The following is a 20,677-nucleotide window of genomic DNA, read 5'->3' as shown; positions in this document are numbered from 1 at the left end:
CAAAACTTGTGGACATAGGTCCACGTTTTGGTATAGCCCCCATATAACGCTACCCGCCGATTTACGGTATTTTGAAGGTTTTAGCTACATTTTCAGACCGATTTAGCTATAATTTGACATTTAGGGTTCTTAAGTATCAATAAACTTATATAACAAAAGTTGTGGAGATAGGTCCACGTTTTGGTATAGCCCCCATAGAACGGTACCCCCCGATTGACGGTATTTCGACGTTTTTATGTACATTTTCAAACCGATTTAGCTATAAATTGACATTTAGGGTTCTTAAGTGTCAATAAACTTATATAACTAGTGGACATAGGTCCATGTTTTGGAATAGCCCCCATACAACGTTACCGCCCGATTTCAGGTATTTTGACGTTTTAAGTCACATTTCTAGACCGAATTAGTTATAATATTACCGATTTTCGATAGTTTGAGGATTCTAGCTAAAATTTTTAACCGAATTAGGAGTTATTTGACATTTAAGGGTCAAAAACTGTCAACATAGGCCCATGTTTTATTGTAACACCTATATAACGGCCCGGCCGAACTTAATGCTTTTTTACTTGTTTAAAATTAGTTAAGACGCACCGTGTGCTTCTAATGGCAAACCTTAGCTCTCCACCAAAATTCAGCTTTGTGGGAATTTTTGCTATTTCAATGTCTACTTTGACTGGACAATAATGCAAATAAGCGAGGGTACGCTTTGATGGATTTTTAACCTGATTTTGGTAAAATATATTATTACAGTGTTTGATTTAACTTGCTTTGGTGTCCGTTTAGTTCAAATCTGGTAACTCATTTTCAACACAGTTGCAGTTGCAGAAACTTTGCACACTTTTCAGATTTGGATGACAATACATGAATATGAAACCAAATCCAACATGGGTCCATTTTTCCTATAGCCCCCATATAGCGGTACCACCCGATTTAGTTCAAATCTAGTAACTCATTTTTAACACAGTTGCAGTTGACCAATCGAACTGAAACTTTGCACACCTTTCAGATTTTGATGACAATACATGAATATGGGCCCATTTTTTGCCTATAGTCCCCATATAGCGGTACCACCCGATTTCAGGTATTTTGAGGATTTTATCTTCATTTTTGTCCCGAATTAGCTGTAACTTGGCAGTAGGCCCCTATTGGTACAGAAATTTCCTCACTAAAAATGATGGACATAGGTACAGGTTTTGGTATAGCCCCCATATAGCGGTACCACCCGATTTCAAGTGTTTTAAGGATTTTATCTTCATTTTTATCCCGAGTAGGCTATAATTTGGCATTTGGGGTTCTCAATGCTACCGAAACTTCCCCACCAAAAATTGTGGACATAGGTCCAGGTTTTGGTATAGCCCCCATATAACGGTACTACCCGATTTCAAGTGTTTTAAGGATTTTATCTTCATTTTTAGGCAGAATTGGCTGTAACTTGGCATTTGGAGCCCCCAATGGTACAGAAACTTCTCCACATAAAATTGTTGACATAGGTCCAGGTTTTGGTATAGCCCCCATATAGCGGTACCACCCGATTTCAAGCGTTTCAAGGATTTTATCTTCCTTTTTAGGCAGAATTGGTTGTAACTTGGCATTTGGAGTTCCCAATGGTACAGAAACTTCCCCACCAAAAATTATGGACATAAGTCCAGGTTTTGGTATAGCCTTTATATAACGGTACCACACGATTTCAGCCATTTTAAAGTTTTTATCTACATTTTCGGCCTAAATTGACTATAATTTTGTTCTCAGTGGTCAAAAAATGTATTTACTAAAAAGTTAAAAATAAAGAATAAAGAAAATTAAATTTCAGTGTTTTATTTATAAATGCACTTAAAACTGGAAAATAATTTGTGGCTTAGCCTCAATAAGTATATACTTTCTCATGATGCAATCTCTCAAATAAAACGCTTGTATTTAAATTATAAATGGTGGCAAAATTAAACGGCAAGCCTTTTATTTGGGAGATTCCATCATGAGAAAGAATATATATATTTATTGAGGCTAAGCGACAAATTATTTCCTAGTTTTAAGTGCATTTATAAAAAAAACACTGAAACTTAATTTTTTTAAATTATTTTTTATTTATTATTTTCTTTAATATTTCGTGTGTTTTCATTTGTAGCATTCACAATGTTTCGTCATTCATCATTCTGTATACAATTATTTCAATCTATGTAATTGTACTATTAATATTGGCATGGTTACGACCAGTGATGAGTCGATTTTCTTCCTCGAATCCACATCAAAATGTAACAGCTCTCATGAACAGGATTTCTGTGTTAGAGAAAAATGCTGTAATTCGTATAACGATTTTTATATCGTTGGTTATGTGCATTCTAACTATTGCTTTTATTCATTCGGTAAGTGGTTGGAGCTGGGAAAGTCCTAACAGTAATTAAATGAGTCTATCCGTTAGATGTTTTGTGATCCTGTGGCACTAGAAAACGATGATGATTTGATGCATGAATTTCTTCAAGGTGGTCAACGTACATTGTGCTTTAATTCATGGGTAAGGAAGGCATTCATTTATAATTTATATTCTTTCATATGTAATATAAATGTTTTATTGTATTTTAATTACTACCATTACAGGCTGTGACCGAATGTTTAGTCCTCTGCCTGGCAATGATTTTTACATTCAGTCGTATTCCATATTTTATACAAATGACTGCCGGCATTGCAATTACCTCTTATTATCTCTTAATAATTTTTATTGAATTCGATTTGGTTTACGAAAGTAGTTTAGTTACGAATAAAACAATTCGTGCAGAAGCCAGCCATATTTGGAATCTATTGACGATTTTACTGATTTATCAGTTAATGTCGCGTCATGTTATTTATGTGTCAAAAATTGAAGCCATGTATGTAATTTTTTGTGAAGTCAGAACAATAGTTATGTATGTGTCTTTATGTCGTTATTTATTTGTAGATCAAAGTGGCGCTTGGATAAGAAGAAGGAAAATGCGCGTGTTACCGAGGAATCTATACGAATTTTATTGCATAATATTTTACCTAATCATGTAGGTGAGTAAAACATGAATTGGGGTTCTCAAAAATATTCTCATAATTCAAAAAATAAAATTTTGTAATGAGTAGTTTTTTTCTAAGGGTGAGCCAAGATCCGACGTATCCAGGGTCGTCTCAAGGACCCATAAACATAAAAACAATAACATGAATTTATTTACCCTCTTATTAAGTTTGTTTTTCCGTTAGTAACGAATTGAAAGAATCATACTCGTATGCCACCTTGTAAAGCATATTCTTGATCAGAGCAAAATTTTGAGTCGGTCGTTGCATGTCCGTCCGTCAATTTTAATCACTCTGGCATCTCCAAAATTGAAATAGGACGCTGACATTTTAGAAATATGCGTCTTTCAAAGATGGGCTATATCGGTTTGCTTTTTGGTATAGGCTCCATATAACAATACCTCCCGATTAAAGGTTTTTTGACGTTTTTAGACACATTATCAGATCGAATTGGCTTTAATTTGGCGTTCCTAGATGATATAGGTCCATGTTTGGTATAGCCCCCATATAACGGTACCGACCGATTTTGTTGTTGTTGTAACAGTGTTTTATTATTATGTTTGTATGTTCGTTCTCCTGTTCAATCTGGCTCTGGGTCTATCTCCAGTTCCAGGAAGGTGGCTACTTCGATGGGATGTAACCACAGATCCACTGGAGTCAGATGAGTAGGCTTGGCGGGGCAGTTGAATAGGTGCTTAGTATCATGCGGGTCCATGCCGCATACTGGGCAGATGTCTTGCACGGTGCGATCGATTCCCGCCACATAGGAATTTAGGCGACTGCAATATCCCGAGCGTAATTGAGCAAAAACTACTCTGGTTTGTCGTGGCAGCTGACGCTCTTCAGCTGCGATAGATGGGGGATGTACTCCGATGACTGCATTCACACAATAATTGCTTATGGTCTTAGCAACTGTGTCCGTGTAAATGCTGTTCAAACCTGCCTGATATGCCTGTTGATTTAGAGGTTCTCTCCTATATTGTTGGACCGCCGTCTCTAGAGCATGAATATCCTTCTTGATATGCCTGGGTGTATCGGTGGCCAGCATATGGTGATTGGGATGACTCTCACGGTAACACCCGAGCAAGTACTGCAACGATAGCATCTCATTATGTTGTCGTGCTAGAAGAATCTTTGCCTCCTCATGTAGATGGTCCACTGTAGATTTGAGGAGGCACGCTGTTGCTGTTCTCAGGGCGATGTTCTGACAAATTTGAATCTTATCCCACTGCGTGTCACATAAATTCGGGGACCAAACTGGCGCCGCATAGCTTACCACAGACCGACCTATCGCTTTATACGTGGTCAACAAGGTTTCTTTATCTGCACCTACTGCCGGCTAGGGACTTGAGGACATTGTTCCTACATTTCGGTTTATCGCAGATAGCTGTGGCATGCGCGGACTTCACGTCGTCCGTGGTGGTGTCGAATGTGACCCCTAGAATTTTGGGGCAGTTTGTGGTCGGAATTCTGCTACCATCGACCCTGATATTCAACTCTCTTCTATACTGCGCCGTCCATGTGGTGAACAGAGTGACCGTCGATTTAGTGGCGGATATCTGCATATTCCTCGCATGGAAATAGGTGGTAAGATCGGTTAAATAGGAGTTCAGTCTCTCACAGATGTCATCAGGGTAGGTACCTGACGCCAGGATCGTACAATCATCCGCATACGTTACGATCTCAATGCCGTCTGGAGGGGGCGGAATATAGGAAAGGTAGAGGTTAAACAGTTTCGGAGATATCATCCCTCCTTGGGGAACTCCCTGTTTCACTCTACGGGGCTTGGATTTCTTGTTCCTGACTTCCACATACGACTGGCGACCACACATATAGTTGATTATTCAACGTTTCAGACTTGGCCGGAGGGTTGTCAGCTCGATGTCCTCGAACAGCGTGGAGTGCTTGACAGTATCAAAGGCTTTTGAAAAGTCAAGCGCCACCATCACCGTTCTATCACACGGCCGCTCCTGGTTGAGTCCTCGACAAATATGTGTGGAGGTGGCGTGCAGCGCTGTTGTCGTGCTGTGGTGCTTACGGAATCCATGCTAATGATCGGCAACTTGATAGCTATTTCTAATGCTGGGGAGGACTAAGGCCTCAAGGGTCTTCGCTATAGGTGACAAAAGCGAAATCGGCCTGTACGATTCGCCTTTGCTGGCATCCTTGCCTGGCTTCAGTAGCGGGACCACCCTGCCCATTTTCCAGACTTCGGAAACCATAAGGGTGGCTAGCGACAGGTTGAGAACTTTAGTGAGATACTCCACTACCGGCTCATCCAGCTGTTTCAACATTACCATGGAAATTCCGTCAGGCCCAACGCTTTGGATGATTTAGTGTTCCTGATGACATTCGCAACATCATCCATTGTAAACTGTTGTGGTTCATCTTCGGCAGGAAGAGATCTAATGCGACGTAACACTCTTCTCTTCGCCCTGTCACTCTCGGGTTGATCGACAAACTGTCGATTGAAGTAACTTGCACACCTCTTCGGGTCAGTCAACGTGACTGAGGTCCTGTCATCCCGCCTTCCGGGGTTCGAGAGTGACTTAACTGTTGTCCACAATTTACTTATACCGGCTCCAATGTTGCAACTCTTCAGATGATTTAACCACTTGTTCCGCTTATGTTCGCTGACCAGGCTGTTAACTCCCAATGTCAGCTCCCTGACTCTGGGGTCGTCGGGGTTGGTTCGACGAAGCTTATCACGCTCATTTGCTAACCCGTCGCCTCTGCTGGGAAATTTGGTCTTACTTCGGGTATTCGACCAGCAGGTATATGGCGAGCGGCTGCAGCATTGATGATGTCTCGGAACGTCCTTTCCCCTACCCAAACATCAGAAGGATTGGGCAATTCTCTAAAGCGGTGATTGGTGAACTCTCTGAAACTCGGCCAATCAGCTTTCCCATGATTGACGAATGTGCGGCGTTCAGAGGTGATGAAGTCGGGTGGTCTGCTGATGGAGACAATTATGGGGAGATGGTCTGGTCCAAGGGAAATGACGGGTTGCCAGGTGACGTCATTTGTCAGACCAGGTGACACGATGGTTATGTATGGCGAACTGTGACACGCTCCTCTAATTCTGGTAGGGGCGTCCTCATTGACCGACCAAAACGTAGAGCTATCAATCTGTTCAGCCAGCGCTATACCCCTCTGGTCGTTTCCGAGGGCCGCATTAAATTCTCCCAGGACCAGACGATTATGACCTTCCAAAAGCGGGCTAACGTCAGGCTTATACTCTGAGATACAGCTATTTCTCGGCGTGATGTATACGTTCAGCAACTCTATCAAGGCAGTTCCACACCTGACTGCTACCCCCATACATTCCATGTACGGGTCGTTAGAGGCAGGCTCATGCGAGATAGGTCTTATTGAACAGACTGGTGCAAAAGGAGAGCTTATCCCCCACCTCCTCATCTTGTGCGATCTTTCCTTATTACGTTGTAACCATCACAACAAACTGAGCTGTGGTCGTTCATCATGGTTTCCTGCGCCGCCGCGACCTTGATCTTCTTCCGATTCATCAAGTCCACTATTTCATCGATCTTACCCCGGAGCATATTGCAATTAAATTGAAAAAAGGATGCATTTTCTGGGATTGGAACAACAACGGCTGGTGTTAAATGCTGCGCGTGCGGCTGCTGTTGGGGGGACTGCGGGGGAGTTTCGTAATCCGACGACGACGTCTCACTGGGGGCTGCGTTCGCGCAGCATGCAGCAACATAGTCCCTATGGTAGTTCCTCGCGTGGGCAAGTCCAGAGCAACCCCTTAAATGCACCCACTCCTGACATCTATTGCATCTCACCGAAGATTGGATATGGGTGAAGATGCGGATGTGACAAACCGAGCAAAAATATATTGGTGCTGGGTTTTCCTCCGTCCCGCCACGGACCAAAAGAATCCGGAGCAGACATTCCGGGATATGCCGCTCCCAGCACGAAACAAAAACAAAGACATGTACACTGAGGTGGCAGCCGCTGGCCGGAACGTTGATGTTGTGTGGTCCCGGGTCAATCCGGTACAGAGAACCCGCTGCCGTGGGATTGCGACCAATTTTAGGTATTGTGACGTTTTTATCCAAATTTTAAGATCGAATTAGCTATACTTTGGCATTTATGGTTCGAAGTGGTTAAAGAACTCCGTCACCGAAAATTGTAGACATAGACCAATATTTTTGTATAGCCCCCATATAACGTTTCCCCCGATTTTTTTGTATGTTGGCGCTTTTTGGCACATTTTCAGACCGAATTGACTATAGTTGGGACTATACCAACCCCATATAATGAATCCATCTGATTTTTGTATTTTGACATTTTTCGACACATTTTCAATTCATTCATTTTTGAATTAGCTATTATTTGGCATTTGAGGTTCCTAGAGGCCAAAAAACCTATACATATACCAAAAATTGTGGACATAGGTCAATGTTTTTGGGTATATAACTAGGCGTTTACACCAGACAGCAGACATAAATACATTTGTCGGCTGTCTTCCAGCTGTCCATCATTTTTTCATAGACAGTCGGGTTAACACATTTTTGACATTTTTGTAAAAATAAGTGAGATAATAATTGAAATGTGTTGAAAACACAAGAACATGAACAAAAACAAAATATGTGAACAAAAAACAAAACGAAATCGATGATTTTCATTCATAATTTTACATCTGTTTTTGCAGTTGTCGGGACGCCTACGTCACTCTGGCAAGTTGTGGGATTTTGAAAATCAATACATGAAGTCAACTGTCTTGTCATGTGTAAACGCAGGGTTACAGTACCGTGCGATTTGAGCTATTTTGACGTTTTTAACCAAATTTAGGATTCCGAGAGTTCTACAAGCTTCCCCCCCAAAAGTTTTGGATATAGCCCCACATTGTGATATAGCCCACATATAACGGCGTGCCCGAACCCTGACCGAATAAGCTTTTGGCGTTCCCAGTGGTAAAAAAACTTTTCCACCTAAAATTGTGGGCATTGGTACTTTCATAACAGAAAGAAAATCAATTATTCCATATAAATTCAGAATATTTCCATAATATGGGGGGTATAATTAAATTTGTATCTAGTCTTCGTTAGGGGTATAAAACTTTCCACCTGAAATTTGTCGCTATAGGTCCACGTCTTCATATAGCCCCCATAGAACGGTACTTCCCCACTTTCGGTATTTTGAAGGTTGTGGCTCCAATATCCAACCGAAATGTCTAAACTTTGGCAGTTTGTCTTCGTTAGGGTTATAAAACATTCCACCAGAATTTTGTCGGTATAGGTCCACGCGTTCATATAGCCCCCATAGAACGGTACCACCCGATTTTCGAGATTTTTAAGGTTGCGGCCTCAGTGTCCCTTCAAAATTGTTGACATTTTGTATTTAGTTTTCGCTGGGGGTGTCAAACTTGTTACCTGAAATTTGGTCCACGTCTTCATATAGTCCCCCTAGAACGGTACCTCTCCATTTTTGCTATTTGGAAGGCTGATATGGCTGATATTGTGTGCTCAGTCTTCGTTGTGGGTATACAACTTTCCACATGAAATTTGCCGGTATAAGTCAACGTTTTCATACAGCCCCCATAGAAAATGGTACATTCTCATTTGAAAGTTGTCGCTCAATCAATACAGACGAAAACTCAAACCCGAAAACTCAAGAAAGTTCGAAGACGATTTTGGGGAAAATGACAATATTTTCTTAGATATTTTTAACTGTAGATATAGTTTCCATCAAAAACTTACCCCATGTGGTCTTTTGCCAGAACAAAAAATGTATTAACTTGTATTTTTTTGGCATTTTATATTGAGTTTCTTATTTACCACACTCAATTCGAACATACTCTGTGAGAGCATTCCAGCGTCTGTATGTTCATTAGTCTATGGCTCAATATCCCACCGAAATGTCTAAAATTTGGCAGCTAGTCTTCGTAGGGGTTATACAACTTTTCGGTAAAGGTCCACGTTTTTATATAGCCCCCACAGAAGATTAGCATCCGATTTTCGGGAATTTGAAGGTTGTGGCCTCCATATCCCACCAGATGGCTGACATTTGGTATTTAGTCTTCGTTGTGGGTATACAACTTTCCACCTGAAATTTGCCGGTATAGGTCCACGCCTTCTTATAGCCCCAATATAACGATACTTCCACATTTTTTTTAAGTTTAACGTCTAATATCTGGCAGCTAAGCTTCCTTGTGGTTATAAAACTTTCCACCTGAACATTTTCGGCAAAAGTCCACGCCTTCATATAGCCCCCATAGATCGATATCACCCTATTTTCACAATTTTGAAGATTGTGCCTCAGTATGCTTAGTAGTAACTAATTGTTCATATTTAGTTCAATACAGTTCGTGGTGGAGGGCTGAATTTTGTTCGGGTGGGTGCTGATTTCTAATTGAATTTCTAATCAGAGAGTGATCTCAAAAAATAGTTTTGATTGAGTTAATATCTGTTAAGGATGCAGCTATTCGATGTCGTACTTCCCCGTTGTATCTTCTTCTCTTCTTTTTTGCATATTCGATATTCGAAAGTTAGCGACCATATTACATTTCATGTATAATATTTTATATATCATTGACAAAATAAGAAAACAAATCTCTATTTCTTGCGACACTTATTAAATTTTCTGCATTTCGGAATTCTGTCCATTGTTGAATATTTTGGAGCCAGGACATCTCTTGTCTTCCTCTGCTACGTTTTCCTTCTATACTGGTTTGTTGAATTGATTGTAGAATGCGGTATTTTGAGTATCGCATTATATGTCCAAGATATGCAATTTTTCTCCTTTTTATATGATTGAAAAGTTCTCTTGTTCTGTTATATCTGCGTAGAACTTCATCATTTGACACGTGAGCTATCCATGGAATTTTAAGAATTCTCCGATATATCCACATTTCGAATGCTTCTAATCGCTTGACATCTACTGCTTTTAGAGTCCATACTTCCGTTGAGTATATCAGTACTGGCCATATGTAGGCTTTTATGAACCTTGTCTTTGTTGTGATGCTAATATCATGACTTGTCAAAACTGTTTTTATATTTGTGAAAGGCGTCTCTTGCCATTTCTATCCGGCATTTAATTTCTTTGGAGTTATCCCACTGATCATTTATTGAGAAGCCGAGATATTTGAAGCTCGACACTCTCTCGAGTGGAGTGTTGTGAATTATTATATTCATGTTTTCATAATTGTTTTTTTCTGCTTATTATCATATATTTAGTTTTCTTGATGTTTAATCTTAATCCATATCTTTCACTACACGCAGTTAGTCTGGTGACAAGATTTTGTAAACCTGATAGGCTGTCTGCTATTAGTGTAATATCGTCAGCGTATCTGATATTGTTTATATAAGCATTATTTATGAGGATTCCTTCTTTAGCGTTACTTATTGCTTCTTTGAATATTTTTCCGAATAAACATTAAACAGTAGTGGTGACAGAGTACAACCCTGTCTTACTCCTTTGGATATCAGGGGTGAGCACGCCTGTGTGCTAGCACAATTGTTAAAACGTACTCTTAGTTTTTTGTGAACCATAAACAATTAAAAGTTTATGTCATTTTTTTATTCATATTTTTTAATAATTTGCATTGTGTACGATTTCAGACAACATTAATGTTTAAAAAATTTTGAAATAAACAATGAAACATCAAGAAAAATTAAATATTAATTCTCCCTTAAATTTGCCTCTCTCTCGATTTTGCTCAGCTCTGATATAGATATTTCTTCCGTCATTTCTCTGTTGATATTAACATGTTGAATCTGATCGTACTTTATTCGCTACGTTTAATTGGATGAGGCTTTGATCCAAATCGTAGTGTGCTGCTCACATCGATTGTATGTTAACACTCTTGATGATTACTTTCATTCTATCATCACAGATCGTTCACTCTAATAAAACAGCGATAAAATTCTGTATTAATTTCAGTTAAAATATATTTATCAAACCGTTTGCGTAACGAACCCTATTACGAACAACACGAATATGTGGCAGTTATGTTTGCCACAATAATTTATGCTCGTTCGGGCAGCATTGAGCTGAAATTACTAAATGAAATAATATGTGATTTCGATGAAGTGGTATGAAATAAATCTCTGACAAAAATATTACTGGGTTTTATTAAAAATTTGTTTTTATCTTTAGCTTAGCTACTATAAAACACCCATTAAGGTAGAAAAAATCAAAGTTGCCAATTGGTCATACATGGCTGCCTGTGGCTTTGATATTCCTTTCGGAGAGCCGTTAACTAGCAGCAAAGTGGTACCATTTCAATCGATGTTTTTGCTAAACAAACGTCCAAAAAGTGGCAAATCATTGGCTAGTGGTCCAGTGCAGGTGTCCAGTAGCAGTACTGTTATGCTTCCAAAACCACAAAAACCGAATACAAATTTTAAGGAAAATAATAATAGTTCTGATACAGATTCGGATGAAAACTCGAACTCTATTGAGTTGCAAAAGAGACAAATTGTTATGACAATGGCAAATTTTGCATTGGATCTCTTGGCAAGTATGAAATCGTTTAATGTCACAAATCAACTGGAAAGGGGTAGTGAAGAACCACCAATAATGTTGAGAATCGGTAAGTTGCAGATCAAAAACAAAACATTAAATGAATTCAAGTGTCCTACATAGGACCCAGTTTATTGACTATAATCATAGACTAATGAAAACATAGACGAAGGAATACTCAATTTTGCGCCGTCAAGCTACTCAAACACGAAAACTCAAAAAAGTTCGAAGACGATTTTTGCGGAAAATGGCAATATTTTTATACCCTCCACCATAGTATGGAGGGTATATTAAGTTTGTTTTTCCGTTTGTAACGCATTGAAATACTCATTTGCGACCCTATAAAGTATATATATTCTTGATCAGGGTAAAATTCTGAGTCGATCTGTGCACGTCCGTCCGTCCGTCTGTGGTAATCACTCTAGCATCCACAAAAATGGAGATAGGACGCTGAAATTTTGGCAAAATGCGTCTTTTGTTTGCAGGCAGGTCAAGTTCGATGATGGGCTATAGCGGTCCACGTTTTGGTATAGGCCCCATATAACGGTACCCCCCGATTTACGGTATTTTGACGTTTTTAGCTACATTTTCAGACCGATGTAGCTATAATTTGACATTTAGGGTTCTTAAGTGTCAATAAACTTATATAACAAAACTAGTGGACATATATCAATGTTTTGGAATGGCCCCCATATAACGGTATCCCCCGATTTTCGGTATTTTGCCGTTTTTAGCTAAATTTTCAGACCGATTTAGCTATAATTTGACATTTAGGGTTCTTAAGTGTCAATAAACTTATATAACAAAAGTTGTGGACATAGGTCCACGTTTTGGTACAGCCCCCATATAACGGTACCCCCGATTTACGGTATTTTGACGTTTTTAGCTACATTTTCAGACCGATTTAGCTCTAATTTGACATTTAGGGCTCTTAGGCGTCAATAAACTTATATAACAAAAGTTATGGACATAGGTCCACGTTTTGGTATAGCCCCCATATAACGGTACCCCCGATTTACTGTATTTTGACGTTTTTAGCTACATTTTCAGACCGATTTAGCTATAAATTGACATTTAGGGTTCTTAAGTGTCAATAAACTTATATAACAAAACTAGTGGACATATATCAATGTTTTGGAATAGCCCCCATATAATGTTACCGCCCGATTTCAGGTATTTTGACGATTTAAGTCGCATTTCTAGACCGAATTAGCTATAATTTGATATTTAGGGTTCTTAGTGACCAAAAAACTTATATTCGAAAAATTATGAACATATGTAGGTACATGTTTTGGTATAGCCTCATATAACGGTACCTCCTAATTTTCGGTATTTTGAGATTTTTACCTACAAGTTTTAACCGAATTACCTGTAATTTGAACATTTGACATTTGAAGTTCTTAGTGGTCACCACACCTCTCCACCAAAATTGTCTGAAATTTTGGGAAAATGCGTATTTTGTTTGCAGGCAGTTCGATGATGGGCTATATCGGTCCACGTTTTGGTATAGCCCCCATATAACGGTACCCTCGATTTACGGTATTTTGACGTTTTTAGCTACATTTGCCGACCGATGTAGCTATGATTTGACATTTAGGGTTCTTAAATGTCAATAAACTTATATAACAAAACTTGTGGACATAGGTCCACGTTTTGGTATAGCCCCCATATAACGGTGCCCCTCGATTTACGGTATTTTGACGTTTTTAGCTACATTTTCAGGTCGATTAAGCTGACATTTAGGGCTCTTAAGTGTCAATAAACTTATATAACTAGTGGACATAGGTCCATGTTTTGGAATAGCCCCCATATAACGTTACCGCCCGATTTCAGGTATTTTGACGTTTAAATTCACATTTCTAGACCGAATTAGCTATAATTTGATATTTAGGGTTCTTAGTGACCAAAAAACTTATATTCGAAAAATTATGAACATAGGTACATGTTTTGGTATAGCCCCATATAACGGTACCTCGATATAACAGATTTCGGTATCCCCATATAACGGATTTTCGGTATTTTGAGAATTTTACCTACAAGTTTTAACCGAATTATCTGTAATTTGAACATTTGACATATGAAATTCTGAGTGGTCACCACACCTCTCCACCAAAAATTGTCCAGAAAGGTCGATGTATTGGTAAAGCTCCCATATAAAAGTACCTCCCGATTTTCAGTAATTTGATGATTTTAACTACAATATTAAACCGAACTAGCAGTAATTTGACATTTTAAGTTCTTAGTGGTCACAACACCTCTCCATAAAAAATTGTCAACATAGGTCCATGTTCGGATATAGCTCCCATATAACAATACCTCCCAATTTTCAGTAATTGGCAATTTTAGCTAAAATTTTTAACCGAACTAACTGTAATTTGACTTTTGAAGGTTGTAGTGGTTACCACACATCTGCATGAACAATTTTCAACATAGCCCCAATATAACGACACTTCCCGATTTTCGGTACTTTGAGGATTTTACTTAAAATGTTTAACTGAACGTAGGTCCATGTTTTGGTATAGCCCCAAAACAAACCTCCCGATTTTCCGTACCTTAGCTTTATTTTTTGGACGAACTTTCTGTAATTTGAAATTTAAAAGCCAACAAAAATTGTTCATTTAAGTTCATATTTTCGTATAGCCCACATACCTCCGAACTAGCTGTTAATGACATTTGAAGTTCCCACGTTATGTACCGATTTTCGGCATTTTGAGGATTCTAGCTACAATTTTTAACCGAATTAGGAGTTATTTGACATTAAAGCTCCCATCAAAAACTGTCAACATAGGTCCATGTTTTATTATAACCCCTATATAACGGTACCTCCCAATTTCTAGCCCACCAAAAATTGTCAACATACATAGTTATATATAGGCACCATAAAAAAGGGCCTACCGAATGAAACACAAAGTTGGGGACAGGAATGAAAACTAATTATTCCATTTTAGTTCAGAATATTTTATGGTGGAGGGTATGAAAAGTTCGGCCCGGCCGAACTTAACGCTTTTTTACTTGTTATGGATAGTTTTGTCTGAGGATATTGTTCCCATCAAAAACTAACCCCAAGTTGCCTTTTGCCAGAATAAAATATTTATTAACTTGTATTTTTTGGCATTTTACTTTGAGTTGCTTTTTCAGCACACTCAATTCGAACATACTCGGTGAGAGCATTCCGTCGTCTATCTTTTCATTAGTCTATGGTCTATACATTTTTAAGGGGAGTACACACTATCATTCAAAACTGACAGTCAACGTACTTTCAGGACAATTTTCCGGAAAATAACAACTTTTATTTAGCTAAAAACTGTTGAAATACAATATATACGGTATTATTTAGAGATTTCAAAAGAAATTTATAAGTTAGGCTTTGATATTCATGAAATAGTCCTCGATGACTGTCAGTTTTGCTTGTCAATGTGTACTATACTTTAGTCTATGATATAAATAACTATGCTTTTTGTTTTCGGACTTTATACATATATGTATGTAAGAACAATTTTATGTTTCAGGCATTAGCAGTGGTCAGGTTATGGCCGGTGTTGTTGGCTCTTCTCAGGCACACTATGACATATGGGGTAATGCAGTTAACATGGCTTCCCGCATGGATTCTACTGGCGAACTAGGTCGGATTCAAGTAACGGAAGAAGTATCTGAAGCTTTGAAATTTTTCAATGTATCTTGCAAATACCGAGGAATGACTGCTGTTAAAGGTCGTGGCAAAATACCAACATATTTTGTTAATATTACTGAAAATTTTGAATTTGAACATCTAGCTGAAAATGAAAAACTTCATCAGGATTAGACACGAATGGTTTTAACAAGGCTTGTGAATAATAAATATTTATTTAAAATTCAAGTTTACATGCAATCAATCCATTTAAATTGCAGGATTTATTTTACATGTCTAGTGGGCATTTACCACCCTTTGTTATCGCCAGATAATTTATAGTTGACAACAATTAGTGGACTGTTTCTCTGAGACCACATAAGAGAAACGTAGGCTGAAAGTTACTCAAAATATGAAAATCACCTTTTTTATAAACTGTTGGTAATGGGTACTTTACACGATATGTTTTTTACATATGAGCTGTCACTTTGCGTATACATTTTGTATATAAAAAGTGACAACCCATATGTAAAATACATATCGTGTAAAGTACCCATAAGCAGTAATTGTTTTCTACATTAGCTAGAATCATACGCAACTTTGTGAGCTAAATCAATTCAACGCACCAATCGATTAAACTAAGCATGTACATTCTCGGATACTAATAAATTAGGTGGAACATTAAATATAATTTTCGCAAAAATTTATATTTTTAAATTTTGTTGTTTCTGTGTATTCTTGTAAAAAAATTCTAAATTGTTTTTACATCTTCATTGTTTAAAAGTGGTGGCATAGGCGTAGAGAAATATGACCCCGTTAAAACACCCCAAATGAAAATGGACCCCTATAGTTGCGATATTTTTGATTTTAAAAAAATGACCTGAATACAAAATCATCTCAAATTAGGAAATTGACCTCCAATCAAATACTGAATTTATGGCCCAAAATTTCCTTGGAGCGAAAATTCGTTTTTGAATTTGGGGGTGCAATTTCAAAGTGCAAGAAGGCCCCAGACAAAAAGATCCTAGATAAATAAAGAAATAGATAATGGAAGCTTTCATTTTCTCATCCTAACAGATGTCGCACAAAAAGTGTTTGCGCGTTCTGCTGGTTCAGCCATAGACTAATGAATTTATAGACGACGGAATGCTCTCACCGAGTATGTTCGAATTGAGTGTGCTGAAAAAGCAACTCAAAATAAAATGCCAAAAAATACAAGCTAATAAATATTTTGTTTTGGCAAAAGGCAACTTGGGGTTAGTTTTTGATGGGAACAATATCCTCAGGCAAAAATCATAGACTAATAAAAAGATAGACGAAGGAATGCTCTCACCGAGTATGTTCGAATTGAGTATGCTTACAGAGGTACTCAAAATAAAATGCCAAAAAAATACAAGTTAATAAATATTTTGTTTTGGCAAAAGGCTACATGGGGTTAGTTTTTGATGGGAACAATATCCTCAGACAAAAATATCCATGAAAATATTGCCATTTTCCGCAAAAATCGTCTTCGAACTTTTTTGAGTTTTCGTGTTTGAGTAGGTTTACGGCGCAAAATTGAGTATTCCTTCGTCTATATTTTTATTAGTCTATGCAAAAATATCCATAAAAATATTGCCATTTTCCGCAAAAATCGTCTTCGAACTTTTTTGAGTTTTCGTGTTTGAGTAGCTTGACGGCGCAAAATTGAGTATTCTTTCGTCTATGTTTTCATTAGTCTATGCTATGATTTTTTATTGAGTTTCTTAGTCACCACACTCAATGCGAACATACTTGGTGCGAGCATTCCGTCGTCTATAAATTCATTAGTCTATGCTTTTGTCTATGTGGTGGGTTCCTTAATTTGTCTTTGATTCTATGTTATGGTGCGAATATAAATTCGAATGCCTTGGAAAGTTGGAGACATTCCATAGCGTGGACACCAACAATACAACTTTATATTTGGACTGTACAATTAAATTATGTTCTTCATCAATGTACCAAACCGACATGAAGATGGCGCTAAAAATTACCACATTTACATGCACACTTTAAATTACTATTTCCGCCATGGATAGAGACGTAGAGACAGGCGTCTTTGAGCATTCATGGTGACTATCAAAGTGTGGTTTTTGTTTCCTTTATCTTTTCCTTTGGTGATGCTGCTCATCAGCAAAACATTTTATTATATATATTTAGATTTTTGTTTTACTAACGGTTCCAGAGATAGCGCCTTAAAAAAGGTCGAATTCTGTAAAAACTATATGCAAAGACATACTCAAAACTTCTTTACTATTGGTGCAATTTAAAAAAATCTTTTTTTTTTTCGATTGCTTGAGTGGAGTATTCCCCCATTGGCTCAACTTCATTTATTACCCTCTATTACAGAGAGTAATGTTTTTAAAAACGAACTGACAGTGTTGCAAAATTTTACTGATCGCTACCAATATCACTCACTTTTCGGCTTTTTTGAATTTAGAAAAAGAAAATCTTTTTTGAATTTAGAAAAAGTAGAAAAAGGTGCTTGGATGAAACTTTCCCGATTTAATACATAAAATCAATTTTTAAAAATGATTGTGCTCTTCGATTTTCTTGATTTTTTTTTTTTGCATTAAACTACGATTAATTAAACAAATTTTAAGTCCTATTTGGTGGTGGGATTTTTTCCAGTGTGAAACATTTCTTATTTTACCACAAAAAAAAAAAAAATAAATAAATAAATACGGTTCTGTGATACACATAGGTTTAAGTGCAATATTTATACCCTCAGCATTTATGCTAACGAGGGTATATACACTTTCATACGGGCAAAATGTGCCTCATCGAAATAATGGTTTTAGACCCCAAGTATGTTTGGACGAAATGTGTTTCAGACAATTTGGAGTCGATTGAGCAATGTCCGTCCGTCTGTCTGTCTGGCTGGAGCGCACGATAACTCTCGAACGGATGAAACGATTCGATTCAAATTTTGGCTTTCGTAATATTTTGCCCAAACATAGCTTTAGTTCGAGGATGGGCTATATCGGTCCTTTCCTTCCGGTACCTCCCCCCACAAAAGTTCGAAAATGTTCCGAAAATTTGTGCGCACGATAACTCTTGAACGGAGTAACCGATTTGGTCCATACTTTGCCCATCGTAAAATGTGTACCAAACTTAGATAATGTTTCAATATAGACTCAATCGGTCCACTCCTTCGGGTACCTCCCACACAAAATTTCAGAAAAGTTCAGTTTAGTACCATCTCTCGAATCGCTCTGATTCTTGTTTTAGCAACTTGTATTCACTGCCCTCCATACGACGGTACAAGTTTCATCAGGGGCAAGTCCATACTTCCTGAGAAAATAGCCTGAAAGTTGCAAAAAAACCCCTATGGCACCGTGTGAGGTGGTTGGAGCGCAAGATAACTCTCGAACGGATCTGCCGATTCGGTCCAAAATTTGGCCTTAGTAATATGTTGTTCAAACATAGTTTAAGTTTGAAAATAAGCCAAATCGGTCCACTCCTTCATATACCTCCCCCACACAAGTTCAAAAATGTTCGGAAAATTTGTTCATACGGTAACTCTTAAAGGGAGTGGCCGAATTGGTCCATACTTTACACATCCTAATATATCTACTAGATATAGATCAGGTTCAAATATGGACTATATTTGTCCACTCCATCCGGTACCTCCCACACAAAATTTCGGATAAGTTCACTTTAAGACCTGCTATCGAATCACTTTGATTTTTGTTGCAGCAATTTGCATTCGTTGCCTCAATTACGATGGTAAACGTTTTTTCAGGGGCAAGTCCATACTTCTTGAGCAAACATCCCGAAGGGCTTAAATCCCCCTAAGGCACCATATGTTGCCGTATGTGGCACGATAACCGATTTGGTCCAACATTTGGTCTTCGCCATATTATATCCAAACTTAGTTTCATGAGGCAATACCGGTCCACAACTTCCGGTAATTCTTCCCAATATTTAAAACATTTCACTAAAATGCTAGAACGATATTACTTGAAGGGGGCAACCAATTTGGTCCAAACTTTGGATCTCCTAATATTTTGTCAAAATTTAGTTTAACTTCTAAAATTGCCCATGTCGGTCCTCCCTAAGGGTACCTCCCCCACAAAAGTTCAACATTTGTGTCTTATTTCAGTTAATTCCTAATCCACATTTTTGTCGGCAAGTTCAAATGTCCAAAATTCTGAAGAGACCTTAAATACATTCGATCTGTCCGTAGGTGAAAGTTTCACTTCACATTGGCTGAGGGTATACACTTTTTTACTTGTTTTTATACATTTTTATTAATTATTTTTAAAATTATACAAGTATCTGTGTTGTCAGTTTTTTATGCCCATTTATATACCCAGCAAACCAAATGTCGGATGTCAATTTCTGAAGCAAAATCGTTCAGATTTCGTTCCGATTTCTATACAATTTTCGTAAGGGAATTCGTTCAGATTTCGGCGAGAATGTCGGAAACAAATTTCCCTTCGCACAACAACCACCTTTTGTATATATCTAACTTCTTGCTGTTAGATATATACAAAAGGTAGTTGGTTTAATTTTAGTTTGTTGTCGAAAAGCAAAATTGCTGGTTATAAAATTCGCATATACAATTTTTAAATATTTTAAATATAAATGCAACATATAATAATTCAAGCTAGTGCTTATAGACTCAACATATTAGTACACAAAGTTTACATTGAGCTACTTTTACTACGAAAGAGGCGTCAGAGAAATTGCTATAGCATTCATTTTCATGGTGACGCAGGATGACGTGGATGCTATAGCAAATATCCATAATATAATAAATAAAAAACCAGTAAGGAAAGGATCAAAGTCGGGCCGACTGTATAATACCCTACACCACTGTGAATATGTAAAATATATATGGGAGCTAAATCCAAATCACAACAGATTCTGATATAATTTTTCACATTTATTTGTAGACCAAATTCCGTCACACATTGCAAATTCCATTGAAATCGGACAAATATAGCGTGTATCGTGCATCAAATACCTCAAATCTGCCTAAAATATATATGAGAGCTATATCCAAATCTGAACCGATTTCTATATAATTTTACACACTTATTTCTAGACTAAATTCCGTCGCACATTCCAAATTTCATTGAAATCGGACATATATAGCGTGTTTCGTGCACCAAATGCCTTAAATCGGGCGAAGATACATATGGGGGCTATATCCAAATCTGAACCGATTTTTACCAAAATAAATAGCTTTCGTCCTTTGGCCAAAAAAACTATCTTCCCCAATTTTCATGCGAATCGGACAATAAATGCGACCTGTACTTTGTTTACAAAAATACATGGACAGACGGACAGACGGTCAGACGGACAAACGGACAGACAGACGGACATGCGTAAATCGACTCAGAAAGCGATTCTATGTATATCCCTAAAAGGAACTATGGGTCCATCACGTTTCCTTTTGCATGTTACAAAGTAATGCACAAATACATATGTAATACCTCTTACCACAAGGTGGTGTAGGGTATAATAATAATGATATTAATAATTAATAAATACAATATAACTAATTTCGGAAATTTTGTGCACATC

At 37.8% G+C, this 20,677-nt stretch overlaps 1 protein-coding gene across 2 annotated transcripts in view; it reads left to right on the top strand.

Moving 5' to 3' along the window:
- The window catches only part of LOC141403641 (adenylyl cyclase X E-like), a 56,103-nt gene extending 40,730 nt beyond the window's left edge, over window positions 1-15,373 (top strand). For both annotated transcript variants that reach the window (XM_073986372.1, XM_073986373.1), the window contains 7 exons: window positions 2,123-2,360; window positions 2,417-2,509; window positions 2,593-2,861; window positions 2,930-3,024; window positions 10,936-11,087; window positions 11,152-11,587; window positions 15,027-15,373. In XM_073986372.1, the coding sequence (XP_073842473.1) occupies window positions 2,123-2,360; window positions 2,417-2,509; window positions 2,593-2,861; window positions 2,930-3,024; window positions 10,936-11,087; window positions 11,152-11,587; window positions 15,027-15,319 (1,576 nt within the window). In that variant the 3' untranslated portion in view covers window positions 15,320-15,373. The remainder of the gene's footprint in view (window positions 1-2,122; window positions 2,361-2,416; window positions 2,510-2,592; window positions 2,862-2,929; window positions 3,025-10,935; window positions 11,088-11,151; window positions 11,588-15,026) is intronic.
- The last annotated feature ends 5,304 nt before the right edge of the window (window positions 15,374-20,677 follow it).

This window comes from Musca autumnalis, unplaced genomic scaffold, assembly GCF_047663935.1.
Source record: "Musca autumnalis isolate F117 unplaced genomic scaffold, ASM4766393v1 scaffold_4, whole genome shotgun sequence".
Classification (NCBI taxonomy): Eukaryota; Metazoa; Arthropoda; class Insecta; order Diptera; family Muscidae; genus Musca; species Musca autumnalis.
Note: the sequence above shows the minus strand (reverse complement) of the source record. Positions and strands in the feature narration are given on the sequence as shown.